The 27,418-nt window shown below is 41.1% G+C and overlaps 1 protein-coding gene across 1 annotated transcript in view; it reads left to right on the forward strand.

Moving 5' to 3' along the window:
* The window catches only part of ttn.2 (titin, tandem duplicate 2), a 184,343-nt gene that overhangs the window by 13,807 nt on the left and 143,118 nt on the right, over nt 1–27,418 (forward strand). Inside the window, 23 exon segments of the mRNA XM_072684995.1 lie at nt 2,638–2,876; nt 2,992–3,245; nt 3,354–3,518; nt 3,653–3,821; nt 3,932–5,628; nt 5,718–5,999; nt 6,112–6,378; nt 6,503–6,775; nt 6,874–7,137; nt 8,509–8,769; nt 8,881–9,141; nt 10,364–10,627; nt 10,720–10,980; nt 11,061–11,321; nt 11,419–11,679; nt 11,770–11,911; nt 12,002–12,170; nt 12,276–12,507; nt 13,592–13,876; nt 13,985–14,110; nt 14,216–14,404; nt 14,745–15,137; nt 21,678–21,728. Coding sequence (XP_072541096.1) covers nt 2,638–2,876; nt 2,992–3,245; nt 3,354–3,518; nt 3,653–3,821; nt 3,932–5,628; nt 5,718–5,999; nt 6,112–6,378; nt 6,503–6,775; nt 6,874–7,137; nt 8,509–8,769; nt 8,881–9,141; nt 10,364–10,627; nt 10,720–10,980; nt 11,061–11,321; nt 11,419–11,679; nt 11,770–11,911; nt 12,002–12,170; nt 12,276–12,507; nt 13,592–13,876; nt 13,985–14,110; nt 14,216–14,404; nt 14,745–15,137; nt 21,678–21,728 — 6,766 coding nt within the window.

A 27,418-nucleotide genomic window follows, 5' to 3' on the forward strand; every position in this document is an offset into this window, starting at 1 on the left:
CTTCACATGAAATTAAAGCTCGTTTCTCATTGTAGATGAATGCAAAGCGCACTGGTCAGTGCCCTGACGCAGTTAATAAGCTGTAAGCTGAGGTAGCTGGGTGCAATATTTCAGAAGGCCCAAATTTTAAATACGGCATTCTAGGTCCTCAGTATTGTGGTCTGTTGCACTGTTAATAATGCCTAATTTAATGACAACAATGGAAACTATGGATGTCCTGATCTGCTCCAAAAGAACAGAATAAGGCTGTCCCAGTTTATTTCCTTTGATCAATTTTTCAATCTATCAGAAGTGCCGAAAACAGACGTTTTCCACTTGCCCTCAACTTGCAGCAGTGAGGCCTTTTTCAGTAGCTAACAAGCAGCCTGTGGAGTTTATAAGGAATGATTTTAATGATGATTTTGGAATTTTAAATACCACTGTTTTGACTGTATGTTGCACAGTATGTCACTTGAGATGTAGTGCCATCTAGTCTTTTACTTTAAAATCTAAATATTGGATCATTAGTGAGTGATAAACACTATATCACAGTAACTTGCAAAAAAAGCAGAGGTCAAAAAACAGAACCCACCAGTTCAGAATGTAAAGCTGTAAACACAGCCTACATCAATTTGTATGTTGATGTTACTTGGCATTTCAGAGTAATCGACAATTGTACATATCTTCCCTTATTTGGAATTATTGGTGGGCAATATGACAATATTTTATTGTATCGACTTCCAAGGACCTGAAGACCTTTATTGGTGTAGAGTGGTGGGCTTTCCCAGCCAGGGAATAGACCTGTAGACCAGGCCAGGGCAGTGCTGCTACCAAATGGAATGGGTGTGAAAATAACTAAGCTGGGTGTTGTTTTAGGAGGATGTTAGCAACATTGACATAAAGGTGTCGAGCCTCTTTACAGTCATGCCTATTTAGAGTGAATTAGACTACATCAGTTCCTTCTGAACAATCCCTCAGGCATGTCCCTCAGTACAGGGACACTTGACTATTATTATGCAATATAGGAATGATGTCCAGCCATCCTCATGTGAGTTCTGGGGTTCTGTTCGGTGGAGGTATGAAACAGAACTGGACCTTTTTGGGTCTATGGATCAGCAGAATGTCTGGAGGAGGAAGAATGAAGCATGCGCTGAACAGAACCCCCTGCCTTTAGTGAAGCATTTTAAGGCCCAATCACCCAATCAGTCAAATTACAATAGTTTAAATGGGCAAAGGAGCCCAAAGTTGACATTTTGGAGACACAAGGTTTTGAGGAAATGAGATTCAAACAACACACACGTATATGCTTATAAAATATTTATTTTGGATATATACAGTTCATGAGACTTTTACAGAACATTAGATTTAGGTCCATTAGAATCTGTTGTGTTAACATGATAAACAATAGGTTTTTCTAAGCAGATCATAGAGATCTTTTGGGCTTGACGAACACTGATTAACTAACTAGTTTCATTACAAACAGTGCAATTAGGACTGTTTAATTAGATGAAGCGCAGCACATTGAGATAAAAAGCACTGTGCTCAGTACAGGAGAGGATTCCAATGGTAGTTTTTAAGAATCTGCTGCTACTGATGAACTTTGTCAGTGACTGTGTATATCACAGTTAATATTGCATATCGTTAAAATGTCTTTAAAATATAGTGATATAATATATTTTTTTTACCATATTGCAGACCCTTATTTGGAAAGGAATGTAATAACATTTAAATAATTTAAAAATAAATAAATAAATAAAAGTATTTGAAATGTTCAGACTGGATTATACACAGGCCAGAACAAACCAGCTAATGAACAGTTTCTACCCACAAGCCATCAGGTTCCTGAACAAGATGTGAACCTTTCACCAACACCACTGCACTCGGTCACTTTATTATTAATACTATATATATATCACTGCTATAGACAACATCACTAAGTCACTTTATACAACAGGAATAGGCATAAACATACATATTTATATTGATGCTCCACTCTCTTTCAGACTATACCTGTCTCATAAATGTACATATCAAGAATTTCTACAGATCCATTCTGTCTTTGTATATTCTGTATTTTGTGTATATTTTGTATTTATTTAATATACTTTTTTATATATAACTTTATTTGTAATATGTTAAGTATGTATACAGTTTGTCCTCCTGTAGAGCATAAACCTCATCACAAGCATTTCAATGCATAAATGTCCTGACATGTTGTGCAAATGACAAATAAACTTGAAACTTAAACTTAAACTTAAACTTATACCACCTGATACATAATAATTTAAGACTTTATTCAGATCAAGGGCAAAAAATGGTTTGGCACATTCCTTAATTGAATATGATTAGATATGATTAGATTTTAGATTAGATCACATTTTGGCAAATGCATTTTTTAGTTGTTAAATAGCCTCAATTAAACTTCCTTTTTTAGAGTTATTCAATATTTGCTATGTCCAACATTTTTCAGTCTTTTTTCTGCAATATAAAATATGTTGCATGCCATCATTTAGATGGAAACAGCTCATTATCAGCTACATATGTTATTTTCCTTGATTCCTTGATTTCCCTAACCCCATTCCCTTTGTATTATAGCAATCATAGGCATTGCAAACATTGAGGTTCATAACCTTTATGCCCCTTCTAATTTCTTAACAGATTGCATGGTACAAAGATGGTAAGCGCATCAAACATGGAGGCCGTTATCAGATGGAGGTTCTTCAGGACGGTCGAGCCAGTCTGCGTCTTCCTGTGGTCCTGCCAGAAGATGAAGGAGTCTATACAGCTTTATCAAGTAACATGAAGGGCAATGCAGTCAGCTCTGGAAAACTCTATGTGGAGTCTGCAGCTTCTGCTCAACCGTACTATCCTCAGGCAGAGGCAGTGAGACGAGTACAGTAAGTTTGTGTTTTTATAATACCATAATCAGTTATAGGATACCACAAAACGATTGAATCAGTGTCTGTTTATTATTATGTGTTTATATAATGAGCTTATCAATTCCTATTTTAGGTCTGAATCTCCAATGTCTGCACGCTCCACTAGCCTCTCTCCCGGACGTTCCCCTGCACGTTCTGTCAGCCGTTCCCCTGGTCGCTCCCCTGCTCGCAGGCTGGATGAGACGGATGAGACCCAGCTGGAAAGACTTTACAAACCTGTGTTCGTCATGAAGCCATCCTCTTTTAGATGCTCTGAAGGACAGACTGCAAGATTTGATTTGAAGGTTGTTGGCAGACCCATGCCCGACACCTTCTGGTTCCACAATGGTAATTAGTTTGATTCGTTTAGTTTAGTTCTATGTGTGTATATTTAATTTGACAGAATTTGATGAGAAGTCAAAAACTGATTTTTTTTGTTGTTGTTGCTTAATAAAGGGCAACAAGTGGTTAATGACTATACCCACAAAATTGTGGTGAAGGAAGATGGAACACAGTCTCTGATCGTGGTTCCTGCAATGTCTCATGACTCTGGAGAATGGACAGTCGTTGCGCAAAACAGAGCTGGAAAAACTTCTGTTTCTATGACTCTCACTGTAGAAGGTAACATCCAGTTCCCTTACTGTCTCTATATGTTTAAATTATGCTACATTCTTTGTGTTATATGTTTTTTAAAATAATTAAGCTTTGAACAGCCCACTAAATCATTGCAATCTATTTTCTTGTTTGATTTACAGCCAAGGAAAACTTAGTTAGACCACAATTCATCGAGAAGCTGAAGAACGTTAGCGTCAAGGAAGGAACTCTGGTTGAGTTGGCTGTCAAAGCCATTGGAAACCCTCTCCCTGATATTGTCTGGCTGAAGAACAGTGACATCATCTCTCCTCACAAGTACCCTCACATTAAGTGAGTGCCCCTTCTTAAAAATGTTGGCTTTAAAATCTGTGTTAATCTGTATTTTCCCTTACTGAAGGCGTCTGCACATTCGTAACTACATCAATGATATTATTTTTCAGGATTGAGGGGGCTAAGGGAGAGGCACATTTCAAGATCCCCCAAACCACTGGAACTGATAGCGCATGGTACACAGCCACGGCCATCAACAAAGCCGGCCGAGATACCACACGCTGCAGAGTCAACGTTGAGGTGGAGTTTGCTGAACCCGAACCAGAAAGGAGGCTAATCATCCCCAAGGGAACTTACAAGGCTAAGGAAATTGCTGCACCAGAGTTGGAGCCACTGCATCTCCGCTATGGTCAGGAACAATGGGAGGAGGGTGACCTTTATGACAAGGAGAAGCAGCAGAAGCCTCACTTCAAAAAGAAACTGACTTCAGTCAGGCTCAAGCAATTTGGCCCTGTGCACTTTGAGTGTAGACTGACCCCTATTGGTGACCCCACGATGATTGTTGAGTGGTTGCACGATGGGAAACCTCTGGCAGCTGCTAACAGACTACGTATGGTTAATGAGTTTGGGTACTGCAGCCTTGATTATGAGGTTGCTTATTCAAGAGACAGTGGCATCATCACTTGCAGAGCTACTAACAAATTTGGTGTTGACCAGACCTCCGCTACTCTGATTGTGAAAGACGAGAAGAGTCTCGTTGAGGAAAGTCAGTTGCCAGAGGGTAGGAGGGGACAGAGAATAGACGAAATGGAGCGCATTGCTCATGAGGGAGGTCCCTCAGGAGTTACTGGAGATGACACATCAGAGAAAACTAAACCTGAGATCGTCCTGCTTCCAGAACCTAACAGAGTACTGGAGGGGGAAACTGCAAAATACCGCTGTAGAGTAACTGGCTACCCAACCCCAAAAGTCAACTGGTACCTCAATGGACAGCTTATTCGCAAAAGCAAAAGATTTAGACTACAGTATGATGGCATTCACTATCTTGAGATCGTAGATTGTAAGTCTTATGATTCAGGAGATGTGAAGGTCTTGGCTGAGAACCCCGAGGGCACTGCTGAGCACACAGTGAAGCTAGAGATCAAACAGAGGGAAGACTTTAGGACAGTTCTGCGACGTGCCCCTGAGATAAAGCCTCCAGAGGGTCCTGGACCTGAGCATGGCAGAGTGGCCTTTGATGTTGTTAAAGTGGACAAGCCTGCTGAACCATCACAGGCCAAAGAGGTCGTCAAACTGAAGAGAGCTGAAAGAGTTGTTCATGAGAGGTCTACAGAAGAGACAGAGGAATTGAGAAGCAAATTCAAACGCAGAACAGAAGAGGGTTACTATGAGGCCATCTCTTCAGTAGAGTTTAAATCTCGCAAGAAGGATGAGTCTTATGAAGATATGTTGAGGAAGAGAAAGGAGGAGCTTCTGCACTGGACCAAAGAGATACCTGAGTCTGAAAGGAAGAAGATGGAAGAGGAACGCAAACTTACAATTCCTACCATCAGACCTGAGAAAGTGACTCTATCTCCCAGCATGGAGGCGCCCAGGATCCTAGAACGAATTCAGAGCCAGACAGTTGCCCTAGGCGATGAGGTGCACTTCCGCTGCAGAGTTGTTGGGAAACCAGATCCAGAATGCCAGTGGTTCAAGAATGGAATCTTGCTGGAAAAATCGGACCGTGTTTACTGGTATTGGCCTGAAGACCATGTTTGTGAATTGGTAGTTAGAGATGTCTCAGCTGAAGACTCTGCTAGCATCATGGTAAAAGCCATTAATATTGCAGGAGAGACTTCAAGTCATGCCTTCTTGTTGGTACAAGGTACGTATGTTGTTATTGAGACTCCCGCTTCACCTGCTTCTGTGTTTTTTACCAAAACGTAATATTTACTGAATTATGTTTTTCTTCAGCCAAGCAAGTTATAAGCTTCACACAGCAAGTGGAGGACGTATATGCCAAAGAGAAGGACACCATGGTGACCTTTGAATGTGAGACAAATGAGCCTTTTGTCAAGGTCAAATGGCTGAAGAACAATGCAGAGATTTTCTCTGGAGACAAGTACAGGATGCACTCTGACAGAAAGGTGCACTTCCTGTCTGTGCTGATCATAGCCATGGAGGATGATGCTGAGTACACTTGTGCTGTTGTTGAGGACGATCACATTAGAACATCTGCTAAACTTCATGTTGAAGGTAAGCCTTATGATTTAATGTGTTTTGTTTATTCCAAGAAGGAAATAATGACTGAACTGACAGATCTGAATGTAGGAACAGTTTGATAAATAAACAATGGGATTTTCTGTAGGTGCACCGCTTGAAATCGTGAAGAATCTGGAGAGTATCGAAGTGCCCGAGACGTACGCTGGAGAGTTTGAGTGCGTCTTATCCCGCGAGGATGCTGAGGGCACCTGGTACTTCGAGAACAAAGAGATCACTCCCAGCCTCAAATACGTCGTCACCTCACGTCGTGGTCGCCATAGCCTGTCTGTAAAAGATGTGAAGAAAGAGGATCAGGGCAAATACACTTTCAAAGTGGGCGATCTAAAGACAAGTGCCTCCCTGAAGATGAAACGTAAGTTGAAGCTGTAAATGATAAAATATGCCTTACAATTCTGCATCCTACTAATCTACTAGGAAGCATGTGTAATGTCTAGGAGTTAGGACTTAAGCAATGGTCTTCCCTCTTCTTGTTACAGTGCGCCCAGTTACGCTGATGCAAGGCCTCTCTGACCTGACTGTCTGTGAAGGTGATATCGCCCAGCTGGAGGTGCGATTCTCTCAGGAGAATGTGGAGGGAACTTGGATGAAAAATGGTCAACCCATCTCAGCTACTGATAGAATTCATATTGTAATCGACAAGCTTGTACACAAGCTCCTTATCGAAAATGTCAACAAGGATGATGCTGCAGCGTACTCCTTTGTTGTGCCTGTTCAGGACATTTCCACCACAGGAAAACTCTCTGTTCAAAGTAAGTCTCTGTCAGCACTGGTTTCAGTTGTTATATAGAATGTTAAATGAAAATAAGCTTACATTCGTTATAATACCCTCTGCCTCTTTCTCCCACAGCAATCAATATTATTATACCCCTGAAGGACGTCAGTACAGTGGAAGGTACAAAGGCTGTACTCGAAGCCAAGATTTCAGCTGCTGATGTTAGCTCTGTGAAATGGTACCATAATGACAAGCTGCTGACAGCTAGTGAGCGAGTCCAAATGGTTGCTAAGGGATCTAAGCAACGCTTGGTACTGAACAGGACCTTTGCTTCTGATGAAGGACAGTATAAACTGGTTGTTGGCAAAGTTGATACATCATGCAAGCTTTCTGTTGAGAGTAAGTACTTTTGCAACATATGTATGGTACATGCTAGAGAGTGAAGGATTGATTGGCTGTGTATTGTTATTGGCTGATTTTCAGACCTAATATGCGATCGGCCGATCATATGATCCATATGTCGCGAGTTGCGAGTTGCCAGAGCATTACAGCATGCTGCAGTTCCAAAACATACTGCAGAAACCCAATAAAGTCAGTCTTTTTTATCGTATCTGACTAAAACCCATTTATAGAATATGAACAACCAAATATATACATATATATATATATATATATATATATATATATAGTAGAGAGAGAGAGAGAGAGTAAAGAATATATATATATAGTAGAGAGAGAGAGAGAGAGTAAAGACACTAATAACCTGATAGCCCTTTCGAGAGTGAACCACTCAACCCAGTACTGTGAGTATCTGTGAGTATGTTCACGTTCAACAATGTTTTAAATGTGTTGGTTCCAAAAAGCAAAGTACATTTCAAAAATTTCAAAGTAAACTTCACTTCATGAAAATCCAAAACACTGATCTGTCCATGTCTAGTACACACCCAAATAATGGATAAAGAGCATTGGGCCTTATTCACCAACCTTTTCTTATGTAGAAATTTCTTCTGAAAACCCATTCGTGCCGTTTTGAGAAAATTCTGACATTCTGACAACATTTCTTTAGAAGATGTTGGTAAATGATGCCCATTGTTGTTTTGCACAATGATTCTCATGTTAGAGATGCAGGAGAATTCTTAACCACCCAGCAAAACCAGTTGAAAAGACAACTATACATGACGTCTTAATAGCGTTGATAAAAATGGCTAAAAAGTGAAAGGTGAATAGCTGTCTTTTTCAGACAGTTGAAAAGGCATCTAAAAAAAGATATCCCTCTGTGTCCATGTTAAAAGTGAGGCACTGGGTGGCGTAGTTTCACACATCCCTTTGTTTTTTTTCAAGATGCCAAAATGTTATGTTTTTGAACAGCAGCATGTTCAGAAATTGGGTTTGTACACAATGTTTTCATCAAATTATTTTCATAGATGTATTAGGGTTATATGTGGTCTGAAAAAGATGTCCACTTTGGGCTAAATTTGGGCAAAAACAGACAGGCCAGACACAGCCCAATTTCCAACATCTCTTTTGGGGATATATAAAGTCCATAATGGGCCAACCAGATTTATCCCAAAAAACCAACATCCATATGATATCTGGTGCTGGGTGGGCATTTGAGAATTCTTATGTGCCAAGAGGTCCTCAAACCCAGCTGTATAATGTAGAAATAACCAATATATCTTGTATCACATGTAAAAACATGAACAGCTACATATGTTATACATACATGTATACTGTAACTGTAAAATTGACGTGACCTTTTGCTTCTTTCAGAGGTCAGCATCATAAAGCACATGGAGGATCGTGTTTGTACCGAGACCCAAAATGTCACTTTTGAGGTTGAGTTATCTCACACTGGGATTGATGCCTTCTGGACCTTTAAGAATCAACCCCTTAAAGCTGGTCCTCAGTATAAGATTGAGTCGAAGGGCAAGAAGTATAGTCTCACTGTCGTCAATGCCATGAAAGACGAGGAGGGCCCTTACGCTTTTGCAGCTGGAGAGAAGACATCAAGTGCAACACTTACAGTATCAGGTCAGATAATTTGTTTTACCCAAGTTCATTTGAGCAAAATGTTAAAACTGTTTATTCTAAGAGCCAAGGACTTGTGAAGATGCTTCCTCAGATTGCGTTTTCTTTCAACAGGTGGTGCCATAAACAGACCCCTGCAGGATTTAACTGTTGCAGAGTCTCAGACTGCTGTGCTGGAGTGTGAAGTTGCTAACCCTGCTGCTGAGGGGACCTGGCTTAAAGATGGTCAACCTGTTACCTTCAATGACAATGTCAGGAGTGAACAGATTGGTGCTGTAAGACGCCTTGTTATTGTTATCACCAGACCACAGGATATTGGAGAGTATACCTACCAAGTGGCAAACTCCAAAACATCAGCCAACCTGAGAGTTGAAGGTACATTGACTTTTGGTGTCTTACATTAAGAATACTGTGCAAAAGGGTTAGGCGTCTGTAAAAATGAGAAAGTGAGACATTAAAATTATCTGGTTTTTAGTGTTTATTTATACAGTAAAACACTAATATTAAAATAAACACTAATAACATTCCTATCCCTGCATTCATTAACCATCTCCAAAGCTCTCCTCATGGGAGTCTAGTGTTATATATAGTTATCATCCAGCCCTTGTTTTGGTAAATCAGTGCTTAAAGCCCTGGTCACATGGGTTTGGGGCGAATAACTTAATAACGGGGGAAACTTTCGCGTCGAGTTCTCATGCAAATTTGCAAAATACAACACAAGCGAGAGGCGACCCGGTACAGAGTCAGTAGGGAGGTGGGATTAGATGGTAATTATCTTTTCTTCTGGGTTTTTTAGCAGTTTTAACAGCACGTTTTTAAAACTGTTGAACAAAAATGGAGGACTGTTTACATTGCTGATTTCCAGCCTTGCTCTCAGCCGTGCCCATTTGGCAAGGCGAGGCCAAAGGCTAACCCTAACCAGTGTGACCATGGATTAGTGATTGATGTTAAATGAGGTGAGCTGGTGATGGAACTGAACACAGCCAGAGATGACCCAAGCCTTTATGGGGCCTTAAACAGATTTTCATTTGGGGCCCCCCCATCCCACTACGCTGAAGTGCCCGGGCCTTTATCAGTCATTCAAGCGGCACAAATCTGCATTTGCCCAACAGTAGAAATTTATTTTACCTGTGTGATACCATTTTGTTTTATTATTTAATGTCATGTATTCTATTCAGTGTAAAATTTATATTTTTATCACGATATCTTGATGCTCTTGGGGGACCCCTGGTGGCGTCGGGGCCCTAAGCGGCCACGTAACTTGAGTAGGCTGGCTCTGAACACACCCATGCATTGGAATGTGGAACCAAGCTCTGTTCTTCAGACTAGATCACTGACAAGATCTCACTACTTTCTTTCTTAAGAATGAGAAGCTCTTGTTTCTCATTTTTACTGGATTTATGTTCACCTGCTTTATCTGTTCCGATGAGATCTGCAGCTTCTACAGTAAAACTCTCTCATTGCTGTGAGAAATGAATGAGATTTATGAAGTAATTAATGAGATGAGATGTTTTATGAAGTACTGACTTCACTGACAGCATTGTTTCATCATTCATTCAATGTGCACCCTTACAATCTGCATTCTTTGTTTTTACAGCTGTGAAAGTGAAGAAAACACTGAAGAACCAGACTGTCACTGAGACTCAGGAGGCAGTGTTCAGTCTTGAACTCACTCATTTGGATGTAAAAGGATCCCAGTGGATCAAGAACGGAGTGGAGATTGTCCCAAGTGATAAATATGAGATCACAGTAAATGGCGCTGTTCACTCCTTGAAGATCAAAAACTGCAACACCCAGGACGAATCAGTTTACGGATTCAAGCTCGGAAAGCTGTCTGCTAATGCCAGACTGAACGTTGAGAGTAGGTCCAACTCCCCTTCTTTCCACCCCTTTTGCGTCTAAATCCATGGATAATGTAACTGTTTTTGACCACTGTTTCTAATCATTTCCCAGCTATTAAAATTGTGAAGAAGCCCAAAGATGTGACCTCCCTACTGAATGACACTGCCTCGTTTGAGCTGAGCCTGTCCCATGATGACATCCCAGTTAAATGGATGTTCAAAAACCAAGAAATCAAGCCAAGTGCCAACGTCCAAATATTTTCAGAGAGAAAAGCACACAAGCTGGTGATTTCTAATGTTGAAGAGAGCATGGCAGGAGAATACACAGCTACAGTGGGCCATTTGCAGTGTAGTGCATTTTTGCATGTTGAATGTAAGTATACTTGATACCATTTTTTACCATTGGAATTTCATAGTGAATGCTAAATAAATTCAATGCAATGATCGTTCCAGCTCTGAGAGTCACCAAGACTATGAAGAACATTGAGATTCCAGAGACCCAGGTGGCCACATTCGAGTGTGAGGTTTCACATTTCAATGTCCCGTCCACCTGGCTGAAAAATGGAGTCGAGATTGAGATGAGTGAGAAGTTCAGAATTGTGGTGCAAGGCAAGCTCCACCAACTGAAGATCATGAACACCAGTAGAGATGATGCTGCAGAGTACACTTTCGTGTGTGGAAATGACAGAGTCTCCGCTACTCTGACCGTTAGCCGTAAGTCAGTTTGTCTGTGTGAATTTTCTTCAAGGTTGTTGGTCTTCACCGAAACATGAAAATAATATACACATGCATTGTTTCTCGAATCTTCCAGCCATTCTGATCACCTCCATGCTCAAAGACCTCAACGCTCAAGAGAAGGACACCATCACATTTGAGGTGACGGTCAACTATGAGGGCATCACCTACAAATGGCTGAAGAATGGTGTGGAGATTCGCTCCACAGACAGATGCCAGACCCGATCTAGACAGCTTACTCACTCTCTGACCATCCGGAACGTGCACTTTGGCGATAGTGCAGAGTACAAGTTTGTGGCTGGATCTGCCGAGACATCAGCTAAGCTTTTTGTGGAGGGTAAGTTCTTCTTCAACCTCCTACAAAAGAATCTTGTGCAGAATTTAGAGGTTTTCTATTCTGATCATGCTGTAATATTTTCTTTTCTAGCTCGTGTCATTGAGTTCACCAAACACATCAAAGACATCAAAGTCACCGAGAAGAAAAAGGCCATCTTTGAATGTGAGCTCTCTGAGCCCAATGTTCAAGTCACATGGATGAAAGATGGACAAGAACTTGAAAGATCTGAAAGGTTTGGAAATTTTTTTAATTGATTTTCCAAGTCTTTTTTTCTGTCTATGAACCAGTTTTTCTAAGCCTATATTTTTACACGATTCCTTAGGTTTAAAGTTTCCACAGACAAGCACATACAGCGCTTGATGATTCAGACTGTTCGCATGTCTGATGCCGGCGAGTACTCTGTGGTTGCCGGTTCAAGCGTTTCCAAGGCTCATCTCACAGTAGAGGGCAAGGATGTCCGCATTACAGAACCTGTCGAGAAGGAAATAACGGTAAACACTGGTTTACAGACCCAAATTCTCAAATATTAATGACTGATCTGCATTATAATGTTATTATTAATAATAATATGTTTTTGATTATTGTTTGTTTTGCAGGTGCTCGAGAAGCAGAGGGCTACTTTGGAGTTTGAAGTCAATGAGGATGATATTGAGGGCCGCTGGTTGAGGAACGGTGTTGAAATTCAGTTCACAGTTGATAAGCGCTTCAACTATGTTACCATTAGGAAAATTCATCGCTTGACAATCTCTGAAACCTTCCGAAGTGACGCTGGAGAGTATACTTTCATTGCTGGGAAGAACAGGAGTGTTGTAACACTATATGTCAACAGTAAGTCTTGGTTCATTATTTATTAAATATAGATTCTTCATCTGTAAAAATCTGGGAGTATTGTTCCTAAGTTAACATGTTAAAGGTAGGGACAGGGACTTTGACAGAAGTTAACTGAAAAACCTGTTTGTATGGGATAAATTTTACATGGGGAGAATATCTAGAACTGGGGTAATATAATTATTAACGGTGCATCTGAGTGATTTTAGTCCAGTCCGAATCTGCCATGTCAGCCATTTTTACAGACTGTGTGAGATTCTGACACCTTTTACCTTCTTTAAAAACACCTGTAAAAATATCCTGTGTGAATTTGCTTAATCTATCCATTAAAAATGAGTTTTCCTCATTTTTTTTGTCATGTATAACAACACCAAGGCAGGCATTTACTGTAGTTGTAAGGTAAAACTTTTTTCAAAGGACTTCTGAGAGACGTCATGCTTCTGAAAACTTTATTGATAATTTAGTCTTCTATGCTTTTTCAATGATTTTTCTAGTCTTCTATGAGTGTAGGAGACTAAATTCTCACAAGTTTTCTATTCCTGTACAAATTAGTTATCGACATTGCAGACGTCCCTCAGTACAACAAATCCAGTCCAACAAATCCAGTCCTAATAGGGCTTAGAGCTAAGTGTTTTGCAGCTGGACTCTTCACCCTCAAAACACATTCACAAGGCCGTATGTCTAAGTGCTTGTGCTAACAGAGTGGTAACTGATTTGCTCAGATTTGCAGCTCACTGCTTATAAGGCTAGGCTACTGCTCCTGCATAAATCATGATATTTCTTAGTTTAAGAAACAAAGTTTCTGGATTGTTGTAAAGGGACTTTGTAATTCTGAAAGTTGCTGTTTAAATAAAGCTTAATATTATTATCCAGGCTGAGAATATGAGGAAAGGTTCACCAAATGCTATAAAAAAAGACTTACTGATCAAAAATTGGTGTCCTTCCAGACAGCAGGGGTATAACTTTAAGATTATAATATTTAGTGGATGTTTTAAGCATGCCGGTTAGATTCTGAATTGTAAAAGTCCAGGTTTAATTTTGAAATAAATAAAATTAACTAACCTCATCTATATTCTCTTCTCAGTCCCTGAACCTCCTCAGATCATCAGGCACATGGAGCCTCTGTCTGTTGAAGCTGGCAAACCTGCACGCTTCTCTGTGGAAGTGACCGGCATCCCTCAGCCTCAGGTCACCTGGTACAAGAACTCCCAGGCGCTGTCTGCCGGATTCAAGTGTAAGTTCCTGAGAGAGGGAAATGAACACACCCTGCTGCTCATTGAGGTCTTCCCAGAAGATGCAGCTCAGTACAACTGTGAGGCAAGAAATGACTACGGACAGGCCACCAGCTCCGCCACACTGAACGTTGAAGGTAAAATTTGAAATTAGATGGCTGTGTAAACCAATGGCAGTCTAAGCCCAGAAATCCAGTTAATGACTTAACATTGATAACACTGTTAATGAAAACCATTGTTTGTAGTTCCAGAGGTCGTTTCCCCTGACACTGGCGCACCTTTGTCCCCACCTGTGGTTATATCCCCAATCCAAAACACCTCTGTCAAAGAAGGAACATCTTGCAGATTCCAGTGCCGGGTGTCCGGAGAGGGTAAGGTCGTCTGATGTGCACATTGAGAAATATGGTCATATGGTCCATATTTACAATCTTTCAGCTGATGAATTCTTCTGTTCTGTTTGCTGATGTTCTCTCTAGATCTGACAATCACTTGGTACTACAAAGACAAAGAGATCAAGCAGTCGAGCTTCTACAAAGTGTCTCAGTTTGATGACATCTGCCAGCTAGAGCTTGTCAGAGTTTATTCGGAAGATGTGGGCGAGTACACCTGCGTCGCCCGCAATTCTGCTGGAATGGTATCTTGTTCTGCAGTACTGACACTGGAGGGTGAGCTGAATATTCTTAATCCTTACTAGCATGGTTGTATGATCACGACAATTTGTTTTTTTTTTTCGCTTAAAGATGTGATGGCAGATTTATGCTACAGTTAATTGCATTTTAATCTGTAACCGATTCTTTGTTTTACAATGTTCAATTATGGTGATTTTAGCTATAAACTCATACTGGATCTATATTGGACACACTTCACTTGCTGCAAGAACACTTTCACTTTATTGATTTTTCCAAGGAAGTCTTTTGTAGCTCTCTGTAGAAACGTTATTAAGAAAGATGTATGAATGTGTGCTCAATGCCTGATGGCTGAAGACCAATCAATACTTCCTTACAGGGAAAACTCAAATTACGGATGTAACAACTCAAGAATCTCAGTGGCATGCCTCCTCCAGTCTCTCCACAAGCATTAAGAGTGTAAAGAAGGAGCCTATTTGTCAGAGACCCACATTTATTCAGCCCATCGTGAGTTGCAATGTGCCTCACGGGGAAGTGGCCAGATTTTATGCTTGTGTTTCTGGCATGCCAAAACCAGAGATTAGCTGGTTTCATGGCCAGGAACCTGTTACGCCAAACAAAAATGTTGTCTTTCATTTTGATGAAATGACCAACACTGCCACACTGATAATAGTCGACACTTTCTCTGAGCATGCCGGAGAGTACACTTGCAAAGCAACCAATGCTGCTGGAGAGGCAGTTTGCACAGCAACCCTTGCAGTAACCAAAGAAGGTAATATTCATATAAAATTGGGTCATTATTTTGGTATGACGCACCAAGATTAATTGTTGATTCACGTTGTTTTCTTAGCTGAAAACTCTCATTGATTTTCCTCAGTGAGACTTTTTAGTCACTTTTACTAACTTCACAGTTAAACCTTTTAATAGATATACATTTTTTTTTCCATTGGTACAATCAACCCACATTCAGTTTTGTGAAGTGTGATCCACATTGCTCTCTTCATTTCAGTTCTAGATATTTCTCACCATAATTGGTTTCCTGTTACAAACCTTTCCACTCTCTTTTTTTGCATGTGGCATGCTCTAGAAGAGTTTCTTTGTGTCTAACGTAGTCTTTTGTATTGTTCACCCACTGAGCACAAGGACATTTAAAAGATGTGAATAAGAAGTCTAGATTTCGATTAGAATTTTAATAGACGTCTTTGCTGGATGTTGAAAAAACTCAAACTTTCAAAGATACAAATAAGACAGCTTTACATAACAGCTACATAGCAAAATCTTTTTATAGGCCAAATAAAATGTGGCTTCTTATGTCGCTCTGTGCTCACTGGGCAGTATATGTGTTTATACTGCAGAACTGAGTTACTTTCTGTCTAACTTATTCCTTTGTATTGCTCAGATGAGTCCTTTAAAGATCTTGGTAATGAGAAAATGTCAAGCATGGAAAAATCTTTTACAAAAAGAACCAGTCTACAAACCCAAAGACTCAGCCCTGATCCAGGTCAGGATCTGCCAAGTGATTCTCTTCTCTTTGAAACCACACCCAAGAGATTAAAAGTGTGGTCCGAATCAGTAGCAACATGTGCCGAGGTTCATCAACAATCAATTCTTTCTGAAGATCCAAGTAAGAGAATTGCTGGCTTTCTTGAAATCACTTTACCAGACCCCACCCCAACCCTGCCTGAAAGATCTTCAGTGACATGGTCAAAGTCAAGTGAAAGAGTTGTTGAGGTTCAGCAACCATTCACACCTTCAAGAAGGTCAGTTATAGATACTGAAGTCACTTTGCCAGGCTCTACTGCACCTTCAATGAGAGGTCAACCAAGTTTACCTGTGGAGGATCAAACTCAGAACCTGCCATGTGATACTCTTGATTTTGAAACTCCATCCGACAGATCGCCTTGGACATTTTCCAAACCAGGTGTAACAGTTCAGCAAAAATCAACTCTTTCTAAAACCACAGATACCATGGTCACAGACAAACCTTTAACAAAAGACGAACCACCACATGTAGAGGTCCAACTAGATAACAAGAGGGCAAGTGATTCTCCAGATATTACAACCCCACCTGAAAGATCTTCAGTGACATGGTTGAAATCAAGTGAAAGAGTTGTTGAGGTTCAGCAACCATTCACACCTCCAAGAAGGTCAATTATGGACATTGAGGTCACTTCGCCAGGCCCTACTACACTTTTAATGAGAGATCATCCAAGTTTACCTGTGGACGATCAAAATCAGAACCTGACATGTGATACTCCATCAGACAGATCGCCTTGGACATTTTCCAAACCAGCTCCTACAGTTCAGCATAAATCAACTCTTTCTAAAAAGTCTAGTAAGACAATTTCTGGCTCTCTTGAAATCACTTCACCACACCCTGATATGGTTTCCAAGGTCTCAGATATACTTTTAGAAAGAGATGAACCACCACACATGGAGCTCCAGCCAGATAACAAGCTGCCAAGTGATTCTTTGAGTATTGCAACCCCACCTGAAAGATCTTCAGTGACATGGTCAAAGTCAAGTGAAAGAGTTGTTGAGGTTCAGCAACCATTCACACCTTCAAGAAGGTTGGTTATGGACACTGAAGTCACTTTGCCAGGCTCTACTGCACTTTCAATGAGAGATCAACCAATTTTACCTGTGGAGGATCAACATCAGAACCTGCCATGTGATACTCTTGATTTTAAAACTCCATCAGATAGACCTTTAGACTTATTTTCTAAACCAGGTCTTACAGTTCAGCAAAAAACAACTCTTTCTAAAAAGCCTAGTAAGACAATTTCAGGCTCTCTTGAAATTATTTTACCACACCCTGATACAGTTACTAGTATACTTTTAAAAAGAGACAAACCACCATATGTGGAGGTCCAACTAGATAGCAAGCTACCAAGTCATTCTCCAGACATCACAACCCCAGCAGAAAGATCTTCAGTAACATGGTCAAAACCAAGCGAAAAAGCTGTTGAGGTTCAGCAACCATTCACACCTCCAAGAAGTTCAGTTATGGACATTGAAGTCCCTTTGCCAGGCCCTACTACACATTTAATGAGGGATCATCCACGTTTACTAGTGGGGGATCAAACTCAGAACCTGCCACATGATGCTCTTGATTTTGAAACTCCATCAGACAGACCTTCTGAGATGTTTTCTAAACCAGGTGTTACAGTTCAGCAAAAAACAACCCTTTCTGAAAAGCCAAGTAAGAGAATTGATGACAGTCTTAAAATCACTTCACCAGACCCCACCACAGATACCAAGGTCACAGACAAACCTTTAACAAAAGACAAACCAAAACATGTTGTGGTGCAACTAGATAGCAAGATGGCGAGTGATTCTCCAGACATTACAACCCTGCCTGAAAGGTCTTCAGTGACATGGTCAAAGTCAGGTCAAAGAGTTGTTGAGGTTCAGCAACCATTCACACCTCCAAGAAGGTCATTTATGGACATTGAAGTCACTTTGCCAGGCCCTACTGCACCTTCAATGAGAGATCAATCAAGTTTACCTGTGGAGGATCAAAATCAGAACTTGCCATATGATGCTTTAGGCTCTGAAATGCCATCAGACAGACCTTTAGACTTATTTTCCAAACCAGGTCTTTCAGTTCAGCAAAAAACAACTCTTTCTAAAAAGTCTAGTAAGACAATTTCAGGCTCCCTTGAAATCACTTTACCACACCCTGATACGGTTACCATGGTCTCAGATCTACTTTTTAAAAGAGATGAACCACCATATGTGGAGCTCCAAGAAGATAACAAGATGCCAAGTGATTCTCCAGACATTACAACCCCACCTGAAAGATCTTCAGTGACATGGTCAAAACCAAGCGAAAAAGCTGTTGCGGTTCAGCAACCATTCACACCTTCAAGAAGGTCATTTATAGACACTTTGCCAGGCTCTACACTTTCAATGAGAGATCAGCCAAGGTTATCTGTGGAGGATCAAAATCAGAACCTGTCACGTGATGCTCTTGATTTTGAAACTCCATCAGACAGACCTTCAGACTTATTTTCTAAACCAGGTCTTACAGATCAGCAAAAAACAACTCTTTCTAAAAAGCCTAGTAGGACAATTTCAGACTCTCTTGAAATCACTTTGCCACCCCCTGATACGGTTACCATGGTCTCAGATCTACTTTTAAAAGGAGACAAACCACCACATGTGGAGGTCCAACTAGATAGCAGGCTGCCAAGTGATTCTCCAGACATCACAACCCCGGCAGAAAGAGCTTCAGTAACATGGTCAAAACCAAGCGAAATCGTTTTTGAGGTTCAGCAACCATTCACACCTTCAAGAAGGTCAGTTATGGACACTGAAGTCCCTTTGCCAGGCCCTACTACACATTCACTGAGAGGTCAAGCTAGTTTACCTGTGACGGATCAAAATCAGAACCTGCCTTGTGAGACTGTTATTTTTGAAACTCCATCAGACAGACCTTCTGAGATGTTTTCCAAACCAGGGGTCACAGTTCAGCAACAAATGACCCTTTCTGGAAAGCCTAGTAATAGAATTGCAGACTCTCTTGAAATCACTTCACCAGACAAACCTTTAACAAAAGACAAACCACCACATGTAGAGGTCCAACTAGATGGTAGGCTGCCAAGTGATTCTCCAGACATCACAACCCTGGCAGAAAGAGCTTCAGTAACATGGTCAAAACCAAGCAAAATAGTTTTTGAGGTTCAGCAACCATTCACACCTTCAAGAAGGTCAGTTATGGACACCGAAGTCCCTTTGCCAGGCCCTACTACACATTCACTGAGAAGTCAAGCTAGTTTACCTGTGACGGATCAAACTCAAATCCATCCATCAGACAGACCTTCTGAGATATTTTCCAAACCAGGGGTCACAGTTCAGCAACAAATGACCCTTTCTGGAAAGCCTAGTAATAGAATTGCAGGCTCTCTTGAAATCACTTCACCAGACAAACCTTTAACAAAAGACAAACCACCACATGTAGAGGTCCAACTAGATAACAGGCTGGCAAGTGACATTACAACCCTGCCTGAAAGATCTTCAGTGACATGGTTGAAATCAAGTGAAAGAGTTGTTGAGGTTCAGCAACCATTCACACCTTCAAGAAGGTCAGTTATGGACATTGAGATCCCTTTGCCAGGCACTACTGCACTTTCAATGAGAGATCAGCCAAGGTTATCTGTGGAGGCTCAAAATCAAAACCAGCCATGTGATAGTCTTGATTTTAAAACTACATCAGACAGACCTTCAAAGATATTTTCAAAGCCTGTTGTAAAAGGTGGTGAGGTTCAGGAACATTCAGCCTCTAAGAGAACTCTTGTTGACCATCATGAAGAAGTCCCTTTGCAAGATCAGCCATGTTTGCCTGAACAAGAACCTGGTTTACAAGATCAAGCCCCTGGCTTGAGAATTCACAGGCCTTCCACAGAGAGAATATTATTGCCATTAAGTACTGATGTACCTGTGTTCGCAGAAGACAGAACAGGTAAAATGGCAGAAGGTGTAAGCTCTGCTAGAAATATTTTGGAGAACAAATCTTTGATGAAAGCACACACCTCAGAAGGAAGAGGTGAGGTTCATAAGGAGAGGCCTGAAGATTCTTTAACAAAAAAGCAAATGGTTGATCACCATAAACACATTCTTCATGAACATTCACTGGAGCTCCAAAAAGACAAGGATTTACCGAGAGCTACGCTTGTCCTTGAAACCACACCTGCAAGACCTTCAGTGTCATTGTCAAAATCAGATATAAAAAGTAATGAGGTTCAGCAGCCATGTGCTGCTACCACAACGACGATTAAAAGTATTTCTGGCTCTCATGAAGTCAAAGTTCTCGACCTCACTCCACAGACCAAGGACAAAGATATATTTTCAACGAAAGATGAAATACAAATTCTTTCTTCGGAAGACCAACTGGATCAAACGTTACCAAGTGATACTCTTTCTCTTGAAACCATGCCTGGGAAATCTTCAGTGATGAGATTAACATCATATGTAACATCAGGGTCAACAACTCTTCCCGGACGACCAGTTGAGTCCATTGATTTTAGTTCTCATGATGCTACAAACTCCAGCATGTCTCCAGCAGTGCTTCTTAAATCATCAACTTCTAAAGCTGAAGACCAAGCTTTGGAGGAAGCCACTATGAGCTCGCCCAGTTATCAGAGCAATGTAAATGTAAAAAGAAGTGGAATGGTCAAATTTGTCCTCCACGCTGATCCCCGGTCACTCTCTGATGTTATATGGTACCATAATGGTAAAAGACTCACTGTTACAGAAAGGATTAAATATGGCCGATATGGAAATGTGTTATCCCTCTATATATACAACACCCAACCTGAGGACGAGGGTGTTTATAGCTGTGCCATTATCAGTAAAGTTGGCAAGACCCAGATGACCTCTGCCCAGCTTACAGTGGAAGGTGGCTATATACCCTTTAAGCATCCCATTCCATTTCATTCTCACTTGTGTCTTTCTTTCACCCACCAATCCACCAATGTTTGTTGTTATTTTGACATTTAGCTACGCCGAAATTCATTCCACATGCGTCATCATGATCACCATCTCTTCTTTTATCGTCTTCAGTACTCCATTTCAACCTACTCTTTCTCTTGAAACCTTTTTGGGCTAACTCTTTATTCTTTAACTTTATTGTTGCAACAGAAGCAACGCCAAAGGCAGAAACGTTGACCATCTCTCAGTCAACTCCTGAGAGTCCATTTAAGGCAGATGATGGTTACAAGAGGCCTGTTCAACAGGAACAAGTGGAACACTCAATGGGACGTTCTGTTCCGCCAACACCAAAGGAAACAAGCCAATACACTGAGCCTGTGTCCATCAAGGAAACAGGGGAGCTTATTATGGTTCCACCTGACTTTCTTCAAAATATGTCCCCAGCTACCAGTGTGAAGTCTGGGGAGGGGAAAACTCTTCTTTGTGTTTTGAATGACCCCTCCCCTGTCTCGGTTGTTTGGCTACATAATGGTAAAGTTGTTGAGGAGTCCCCTACATGTACAATGTCACAGAATGGTTCAGTGTGCTGCTTGAACCTGAAAGATGTTGGTCCACAACAAGAAGGAGTTTACACCTGCAAAGTTGTTAATGCTGCAGGAGAAGCTGCATGCAGTACTCACCTCTTAGTGCCAGGTTGGCGAATGCATGATCTTCCTCTGTTCCTTTTCTTGTATGTCATCTCTGTAGCCATTTGTTTCATGCCATTTGATCAGTGCTGGTCGTCTAAAGTGAATTCAAGTAAATTCATGTTTTTTATTTTATTAAAAAAACTGGTGCATGGCTTTGTAATGACCCAGTTCCTCGAATTGCTGTTTTACAGTTACAAAAGTACACGAGGAGATTGAGACTAAAATTCAGGAAGAAGTCAAAGGTAAGAACTGTCTACTGAATCTTGTTTTAAGTAATGTCCTTTTGTGAAACATGGTGTTGAACATGAACTATTTGACAATACTGTATGAACTGACTGTACAAACTGCATGGATCTCTTTGATGGGAACACTTTCATATCTTATTTTTTTCCTATTTGTATGTATGACCTCTTGACCTTTTTGGAAAGCAAGCAGTTTGACTTGCTTGTTGTACAGCATTTTGGGAAAAGTGGGGTTTTGCATCTATTTATTGGATTTAAAGAGCATGCAGGAAATCTTGTAGCTGAAAATTCAAGGTGCAGGATGTGTATCTTTTAAAGTTTCCGAACCACAGGAAATAATTCTTTAAAAGATATGGAAGTAGCCACATCTTTTACTTGCTTCCTATGTTTCTTGCATCTGGACCTCCCTCCTGCAAATATTTCTTAGACTGGCTTGCAGATAGCGGTATGTGATTAATGTTGTTTGCTTTTTAAATAACCTGGTTATACCTCTAAACTATATTAGTTCGAATAAACGCCTTCTCATACAAATCTAGAGCTGCTTTAACAATTTGTCTTTGTATTCAATAGAGAGCAATGTTTCTCTAAATGTTGAGCAATTTACCGCCAATCTAAGGATTAGAAAGGGCGTTTATTCGTCTTTCTGCAAGTCAGGTAAGGAATATTTTAGGATAAATACACCAGGTAAATCTATCTAAAAATCCATTTTTCAAAGGCCAGTTTTATTTTAATACATTAATGCTTTGAAAAGACATTTATGCTTTGAAGAAATGTCCACAGAAGAAGGAACAAAACATCAAGCCATTTTCGTGTCAGAATCTTTATTAAAGAATCGAGTCTTGCGTTTATTCGAACAAATATGGTGAGTGAATTTGTTTTTTTTATAGCTTTGTGACTCGATGCATGTGTTTAATATTTCTATTAATATTCAATTTCAAATACATTTTAGTCTCTTTAGCATGTTGAGAATTTTGTTGAACTTTGTCTCCCTTCTTTTACAGAATTGTTTTATAATGAAGGAACTGAGTACACCGAAAAAGGAAGACAGCAGCATGGTGCTTTATCAGAACCCGAAGAAGCGTTAGATCTTCATCTTGTAACAGACTCTGGGAATGAAAATATTAAGCCTTTTATTGTAAAAAAGCTCAAATTTCAGTCTGTTGTGGAGGGGGAGGTAACTGCATTCAAATGCAAACTAGTCGCAAGACCGGCTCCCACGATATTATGGTTTCATAATAACAGGCAGATTCAAAAGGAGCACCGTCGTAAAATACACACTGCGAGTAAAATGCATGTGCACTTAACAAGTTTGACCATTAATGAAATTAAAGATAAAGACTCAGGGAGTTACAAAGTAATGGCGATTAACACAGAAGGATCTGCAGAATCCACAGCATCACTTCTTGTGTCATTAAGAGAGGAGCAAGAGGCCAATTATGTAAGTCTGTCCAGACGTTCAGACAGATCCCACTCAAGCCTGGATTCATTGGTTGATCAAACAAAGGAGAGAAAAATTAGAGTAGACCTTAGATGTGTTGGCTCGCCTTTTGATAAAACAACCAAAGGACAACCAAGAGGGCGCCCTAGACCTAAGAGTGCTATGTTCCGCACAATGTACTTTGGGACTTCGTCCCCATCAAGGGCACCGGAAAAAGACAGCAAGCTGGAGACTGCTTCAGAACGTGCTCGTTCTCCTCCGGCTATGTTTGAAAGACATGAGCGATTCAGTGATCGCTACAGTGACATTTATTGTGACCGATTTACTGGTCAAGACCGCTACAGTGATCGGTTCAGTGATAAATTCAGTGATAGATGCAGTGATCGGTACAGCGATAAGTTTAGTGACACAGACAGTCTTCATGGAGAGGTCAGAGCAAAACTTAGCCTCTTACAAAAAGCTGTTAAACAGAAGAAGAGGCTTTCCATATCAACAATGTCCTCTTCCGAGTTTGATCTGGAGTCAGTCACGAGTGAGCCTAGTTATGCAGATTACGCAGAAAGGCTTAGGGCTAAGCCGGTCTTGTTGCCGGAGCTTCAGCATGTTGTTCGGCCAGGTGAACAAGGTGAGGGTGCTGCGAGTAGATCCTCAGCAGATTTTCAAAGTAGGCTTGAGAGAATCACTGGTCTTGGAGCTCAGTCGGGTGAACCTGCACAGCCAAGATCGAAGCACTCATTTGAACCTCAGTCCAGATCCAGGACAATACAGATGATGAGGGGCGAACTCCCGCTAGGGGACGTCAAAATGAAGGAAACTAAAGTTGAGGCATCAGAAATAAAAATGCACGCGGTTGTTGCTTCAAAGGAAGAAGCAGCAAAGGAGGAATGTGAAACTGGCACAGATGATTCAGATCTTAGACAGTGGTATGAGAAGGCCAATGTAAAGGCTAAAGAACCCTTTGTGCTGCAATGGCTTGAGGCAGGTGAAGCCTCCAAAACTACTAAAGGTGTTAAAACCTTACATGAGCAGCCTGAACTCAAAACATCCCCAAGAACAAAAGATGTTAAGTTAATGAAGGAAGCATTTCTTGGTAAGGATGTTCCACAGGATGATGACAAAACCATCCAGCAGTTGCAGTCCAGAGGAATGTATATGGAGGGTGAGCTTGAAAGAAACAGAGAAATCCCAGAGAGTTTAGAAGGTGAAGATCAGGTCTTGGCTCAACGTGTTAGAAGGTGGCAAGAGGATGTGCAGTTAGACCAACCAAGAGCAGGTACATCTGACAGGTCTGAAGCAAGGGACTCTTGTGTTCACAAAGCTGAAGATAAAACATATAAACAAGCCACGATTACTCAGAAAGGCTCAGCACGCGAGTTGGTTTCATCCATTCAGGACTTCATAAGTGAAGAAGAGAAACAACAACACAGTCACCCAGAAGCTATGCCATCTGTGTGGTCTAAGGAGAAGTCACCTTATTTTCATGAATCTGTAAAACAGAACGAAAAGGAACTTGCAATGGACTCTTCATCCACCAAGGCTCCAGGATTCTCATCCAAGGGAAATCTCCTAAGTGAGCATGTAACACCAAGTGAAGCACATTCATCACTAGAGTTAAAAAGTGAGAGTATGCAGTTAGCAAGTACAGGAGAAGACAAAACCCACCATGTAAAGAAACTCCAACAGGGCCTCACAGAGATTGTTACACCAGACTGGTCCACGGAGAAAGCATATACTCCTGCATTTGAAAAGTACAGGAAAGAACCTTCACAAGTAACCCAGGAAGATTTGTCATCAGCACAGGTTTCAAGATCTTTGACCAGAGCAAAGCCTCCAGACTTTGACAGTGAAACCCACAGTGAGCCGTTTTTGCTGCCTGACAAAAGAGCCCTGAAACATAAGCCAGAGCAGTTGGTGAGTGAGGAGGAGACTTCCGTACAACCATCAAGAAAATTGAAACAGCAGCAAGGATCTGAAGACGATGAAACTTACATAGAATCAAGAATCAGTCAGAGGGACTCTTCGTTAACAAAGGTTGCAAGATCTCCAAAAGAGAAGCGCCTAAGTGAACGTGGATCTCAGAGGGAGTTGCATTTATCACGAGAACGAATTAATGAGTTAAAAAATGAAAGTGAACGCTATATTAGTGAAGAGGAGGCCTTGAACCAACGAATAATGAAGTGGCAACAGGATGTTTTGAGTGAACAAGTACATGCAGCTCACATGGAGCCTGAGTGGGCTGCCGTTGTGGATAGTCCCAAGGATACTGTGACGCACAAAGTTGCTGAGTTACCCAAGAAGGGTCAGTCATTGTCAAAAACACCAAAGGAAATGTTCTCGAGTGATGTTACCATGGAAGGCTATGGAATGGACCGTTCAAAAATCCAACTCGAGACTATTTCTCATGAAGACAATGGAAAGTTACGCACTGACAGTGACTACCTTGTCAGTGAGGAGGAGGCTCATGCTACACGCATTAAAAAATGGCAGCATGACATTCTGTCTGAACAAGAGCAAGAAGAAAATGTTGAGTTGGAATCTAACTGGACCATGGCTGAACATTTGCCTCAATCCTCAACTGGTGAAGCTGGTTTAGAAATCAACAGGGTACCTGTATTAGATTCTCAGTTTGAAGGAACTCAAAGCAGGCACTCAAAAGCTTTCCTTGTGAAGGACAGACCCAGTGCTGGTGACGTTGAAAAAGTCACTAAAAGCCAGTATACCGCCCATGAGAAAGTTACAAAAGAGACTCCTCACATTGCAGCAAAAGATGTTAGAGGGCTCTCAGAACAAGAAACTGCCCCCATTTTGCAGAAAAAGGTAGACGAAGGCGCTGTGAAATCTGGGGCACCCGTCTTTGTTACAACATTTGCGCCAAATGTAGAAGTAAGGATGGGGGAAATGACTGAACTAAAATGCCAGTTTCATGGAGACCCACGTCCATCTGTTTCCTGGCTTAAAGATGGACAGCCTATAATAAGAGACCCAGACTTTGATGTACGTACCAGAGCAAATTCTTCAACTCTGACCATCTACTATCCAACAAGTTATCATCAAGGCATATTTACCTGTAAAATTTTCAACAAATATGGAGAAGCCAGTACTTCTTGTATGCTTAAAGTCACTGATGATGAACACAAGACCTGGCCTGAAGCACCTCAAGAAGTTAAAGTGACAGAAGAGTCAGTAATGGCTGAAGAACAAATATTAGAGGAAGAACTGGAGTCATTCATGGATCCTGGCCTAGACAAAAAATTCACTTTGCAGGTACCGCAGGCAGTTGTTCATGTTCCTCGCACCTCCGACTCCTCCATCCACTCATCTCCAGTAGAAATCAGAATAACTGCTCCAACACCAGTGCTAGATATTAGTGAGGAAGTTAAAGACACATTTGAGCCCAGTGAAAAGATGGCTGGGGCGCCGTCTGATGAGAGCACATCTCAAACTATGAAGCATAAATTCACGTTTTCTTTTGATGATGTTGGTGAAGGACCTCAAGTTATTAGAGAGTTGGAGAACATAAGCTGCTCAGAGGGCCAAACTGCCATTTTTGAATGCATGATATCTGGTGAACCAACACCTAGTGCCATGTGGTCACATGATGACATGTGCCTTGACCCTGACACAAACAAATACACGTTTGAAGAGCATGACAAAATCTACCGGCTTTACATTCATGATTTCACTTATCTTGATGCAGGAACGTACCGATGCACTGCCACTAACAAACTTGGACAAGTCGAGAGTGTAGCCGATGTGTCTTTTGACTCCACAACATTAGACTCTGGATTCTCATCTCTTGCAACACTAGAAATGAGTGAGCAGGCAAGATCTCTTGTCTTTACAACTGACAGCACTCCCACAGTTAGAGCTAAAATTTTAGCAGGTCCTTCTTCTATATCCAAGGACCTGACTAGAAAAGGTGAGGAGGATATGTATAGGATTGATCAATCAGCTGAAGACCCTACACTGTCCCTGCATGACCCCTCTAGCTTGCAAGTGGATGCACGAAAAGTCCCACGTGGAAAGCAAGGGGGTATGTCAGATGTACCTGTTCTAACTGGTTGTGGTTTGCAGTCATCAGGCGCAGAGGTTAAAGTATCAAGAATAAAAAAGGCATTCGAGAGACCAGAATCTCCCACAGTAGAGCCGGAAGGTATAACTTTAGAGTCCTCCTACCCTGTGGAGGACATTCCAGAAGTTGCACTTGATGTTAAACAGTATGCAGATGGTTTAACATCTTCATTTAAACCAG

The sequence above is a fragment of the Salminus brasiliensis genome, chromosome 8, assembly GCF_030463535.1.
Source record: "Salminus brasiliensis chromosome 8, fSalBra1.hap2, whole genome shotgun sequence".
Classification (NCBI taxonomy): domain Eukaryota; kingdom Metazoa; phylum Chordata; class Actinopteri; order Characiformes; family Bryconidae; genus Salminus; species Salminus brasiliensis.